General features: G+C 35.0%; 1 protein-coding gene across 1 annotated transcript in view; it reads left to right on the top strand.

The window, feature by feature from the left end:
- The window catches only part of LOC103609726 (collagen alpha-2(V) chain), a gene marked incomplete at its 5' end in the record, with an annotated part of 41,147 nt that extends 36,934 nt beyond the window's left edge, over nucleotides 1-4,213 (top strand). Inside the window, 2 exons of the mRNA XM_008594017.1 lie at nucleotides 1,558-1,797; nucleotides 2,517-4,213. Coding sequence (XP_008592239.1) covers nucleotides 1,558-1,797; nucleotides 2,517-2,663 — 387 coding nt within the window. The remainder of the gene's footprint in view (nucleotides 1-1,557; nucleotides 1,798-2,516) is intronic.
- Between the last annotated feature and the right edge of the window lie 330 nt (nucleotides 4,214-4,543).

Raw genomic sequence — 4,543 nt, 5'->3', positions numbered from 1 at the left:
TCTTATTGACTTTGGGCCCTTATGAAGTCACTAAACTTTCTGGAGCCCCTGTTTTGCCAGTTTAAAGTGAGGGTGGTAATATTTATCCCATAGTCTTTGTATGGATATAAAGTGCTTAGTGTAGGGGCCGGCCCGGCGGTGCACCGGATAGCGCGCCGCTTGGGAAGCGCGGCGGCGCTCCCGCCCGAGGGTTCGGATCCCACATACAGACCGGTTCCCGCTCACTGGCTAAGCGAGGCGCGGGAGCAACACCGAGGGTTGCAATCCCGTTGCCGGTCCCCGGTCCAGTACGGGGGCAACACTGAGGGTTGCAATCCGTTGCCGGACACGGAAAAAAGACAAAAAGACAAAAATAAAATAAAATAAAGTGCTTAGTGTAGTGTCTAATATATGGTAAGTGATAAATAAGCATCAGATAATTACCATAGTAAAAATTTTAATAATTGATTCATTTTGTAAACTTTGTAGTATTATTTAAACTTAAGGCATTTTTGTAATTATATGTATTCTATTAATATTTTTCTGAGTCCCAGTCTACCCTATGATTCTATCATGGTCCAGTGTTTGGGGTCTCATCTGACTTGCCACTTTCAATTGCAATATGACTATTTCATTCCAGATCTCTTTATGGCAGCCTAACTCTGAAATTTGCTTCTCACCTCTGCTCCTGACCTTTCCCCAGAACTCATGTTCAGAGTAAAAACAATATGAAAACAGTATGAGTGTGTGCAAGATATGCTAGAATTTACCATTATTTAATGAGAAAGAAATTTTTTTTTTTTTTTTTTAAAGATGACCGGTAAGGGGATCTTAACCCTTGTCGTGGTGTTGTCATCACCACACTCAGCCAGTGAGCAAACCGGCCATCCCTATATGGGATACAAACCCGGGGCCTTGGTGTTATCAGCACCGCACTCTCCCGAGTGAGCCATGGGCCGGCCCAGAGAAAGAAATTTTAAAATTTAAATATAAACAGTTGAACTATAACCTAGCAAAATAAATATTATATAAAAATGTCAAATGCGAGCATTAAAAATGAAGCTCAAAGTAGAAGATGAATAGGAAATAGCCTGTGGGAATTTATTTTTCATTATTTTTGTTAGCTAATGGAAAAGTTTTAATTCATATTTTAGACAAGTATATAACAGTTGGGGAAAATATTTTACACCAATAATTAATTCCTAATTCTTATTATAATTAGCAATAAAATAAGTTATTTTTGATACAGATCTAAAAATATTTAAATATTTAAAAATATTTAATTAAAGCAGATTTTAAAATATTTAAGCTTTCTCTGATGAATTAAAAATTATTGTTGGTTTTATCACCTCTCGTTTGGGGTAGTAAGGACAGAAGTTGTTATTTGTGAATAGTCATAGAAATTTTAAGATATTTTTATATGTGTGGGTAGAATAGCTTGTTATATGACAAGAATTTAAGTAGTACTCTTCAAAATTGATTGATCTGAAATCAATTTGCAGCTATCTATCTATATATATAAGGCACTATGAAGCCCCTCAGTATTGCATATAAAAAAGACTCTTTTTGTTTTTCTAGTTTGCTTATGGAGACTACCAGTCGGCTAATACAGCCATTACTCAGATGACCTTCTTGCGCCTTTTATCAAAAGAAGCCTCTCAGAACATTACTTACATCTGCAAAAACAGTGTAGGATACATGGATGATCAAGCTAAGAACCTCAGGAAAGCTGTGGTTCTCAAAGGGGCAAATGACTTAGAAATCAAAGCAGAGGGAAATGTTAGATTCAGATACATAGTTCTTCAAGACACTTGCTCTGTAAGTACTTTTTGATCTACATTGATCTAGTTGAAAAAAAATTGTTTTTGTTAAAAATACTGTCCTGACAGCAGGAATAGGAGCAAATTTACCTTGTAAATAAGCACAGTAGCAGTTTGTTTATAGTTTTCTTTAGGGTAAACTTGAACATGTGTTAGCACATAAAGCATGGTAGAGGTTTTAATACCCAATAGTAAGAAAGGATCAGATCCCTAAGATCTGATTCAGCTCTTCTGCAAACTGTCTTGGTTCTTCTGCAAGTTATATAACATTAGATTTCAGTTCCATGCTTCAAATTTCTTGATTCTAAAATGTATTATCAATCTAAGATACCTTAAATTTTTTACTGATTTGTGTGTCTTCCCACTTGCGTGTTTGGATATAAAGCAAGGAAAATATTGAACAATGAATTATAGTTTCATTTGTGAAAAGCAAAAAAAGCTTTCATACTTTATGTTGCCAGTGACCATATGGGAAGCTGCAAAAGAACAAAGGGAATTTATTTACTTAATGCATGAAAGAATTACCTACCACATGTAGTGGTAGGTACGCTAGTACCTCACTTTACCTTATCAGTACTCTTACTTCTAAGTAGTGCTCTAATAATCATTGCTCTTACATTTTAAAGGTTGGCTGGGGGCGGCAGGTGGGGGGTTGTTTTCTAACATCCTTGGAAAAATTTTTATATACTATTAACCCATTGCACCATTTAATTCCAGAAGCGAAATGGAAATGTGGGCAAGACTGTCTTTGAATATAGAACACAGAATGTGGCACGCTTGCCCATCATAGATCTTGCCCCTGTGGATGTTGGCGGCACAGACCAGGAATTTGGTGTAGAAATTGGGCCAGTTTGTTTTGTGTAAAGTAAGCCAAGATACATCGACAATGAGCACCACCATCAGTGACCACCACCGTTCACAAGAACTTTGTTTGAAGTTGATCCTGAGACTCTTGAAGTTACGGCTGATCCTGCATCAGCACTGTATATATGGTCTTAAGTGCCTGGCCTCCTTATCCTTCAGAATATTTATTTTACTTATGATCCTCAAGTTTTAATTGATTTAAAATATTTTTCAATACAGCAGTTTAGGGTTAAGATGACCAACGACAATGACCACCTTTTAAAAAAAGTAAACTGATTAAATAAATAAATCTCCGTTTTCTTCAATTTATTTCAGTGTAATGAAAAAGTTGCTTAGTATTTATGAGAAAATTCTTCTTCCTGGCGGGTAGCTTAAAGAGTGGGGTATGTAAAACCACAACACGTGTTTATCTTGCTTGGCTGCAGTTTGAGAAATAGAAAGTATTACCCTTTTGTCCCCTCTCATTCCCAGATTATCAGTTAAAAATGAAATCAAAATGTTTAACTTTGTGATTGAAACCCATGTGCATGTCTTGACATTGCATATTATTAAGACTTTTTAAAGAAAATCTTTTAGAAATGCCAGTTTCTCACTGACTTAAGTGCAATTTTAAAATAATATATATCCAATGGAATTTCAGGAGAAAAAAGTGAAATTACTTCAATGTCTTAAATCTTTGTAAAGGGTGATAAGTTTAGACTTCTTTCTCATTCAAATTTAAAGGTATCTTTTCCCTCTCGATTCAATCTATCATTACAGATAGAAGTTACATGAGTATACCATTGAATACATTTATACCTTCTTATTTAAGAAGACATTGAATGCAAAATACTTTACACACACAACTTGATAAACACATGTCCAGGAACCAAAGTTGAGACTCTTTCACATGTACAATCTCATCATCCTGAAGCCTATAATGGAGAAAAAGATATAGAAACTCAGAGTTGTGGAGCTGACTCTAGTCAAATGTGATGATTGGAATTAGACCGTTTGGCCTTTGAATTTTCGCAAGAAAAATGACCCAACATTTCTTAGTATGAGCTACCTCATCTCTGGAAGCTGGGATGGACTTACTATTCTTGTTTATATTTTAGATACTACAAGGTGCTATGCTTCTGTTATTATTCCAAGACTGGAGATAGGCACTAGAGCTAAAAAGTATTATTGTTATTATTCCTTTAATGATGGTGCTAAAATTTTTTTCTATATAATTCTTTAAAAATAAAGCTGGTTTCATCAAATACCATTTGTGAAAACATAACTGTTAGACTTCCCATTTCTGAAAAAGCATTGTTCCTGTGCCTTTTCACTGTTCCTCTGTCAAACTGTATCTGGAATGCTTTGTAATACTTGCATGTTTCTTAGACCAGAACATAGAGATCTTCCTTGTGTCTCAAGATTTTTTTTAAGTTGCATTTGTTGGCTCCATTTTTATTTTTTCTTTAGAAATAAACAGCTGGGACCATCCCAAAGGACAATCCATGCACACAACTTTGGTCATGTATCTCTGCAAAGCATCAAATTAAATGCACGCTTTTGTCATGTGAGTGGTTTTGTTTTGTGGAATTCCTTTGAACATATTAGATTTATTTTATTTCCAATAGTGAAAAGTAAGGTGTTGTGGTATTTTTTGTTTGCCCTTTGTTTAAAAGGTACAACATGTATCTTCCATCATGTATATACACCTTATAAATGAAAAGCTATTGGCAACATCACCCACAAAGGCAATATGACACTAATTATCACTATCTATGCCCTTAAAAATGTCAAGGTAGTGTTATGGATAAAAAGGGAAAGCAATAGATTTTTCATGGTTGAATAAACTGTGATAACAAAACATGTCTCAAAGTGTATCACATATGAATTTAACGTGTTTT

Source organism: Galeopterus variegatus, unplaced genomic scaffold, assembly GCF_000696425.1.
Source record: "Galeopterus variegatus unplaced genomic scaffold, G_variegatus-3.0.2 Scaffold10000, whole genome shotgun sequence".
Classification (NCBI taxonomy): Eukaryota; Metazoa; Chordata; class Mammalia; order Dermoptera; family Cynocephalidae; genus Galeopterus; species Galeopterus variegatus.
The sequence above is the reverse complement of the archived record's forward strand: the minus strand, read 5'-3'. Positions and strand labels throughout refer to the sequence as shown.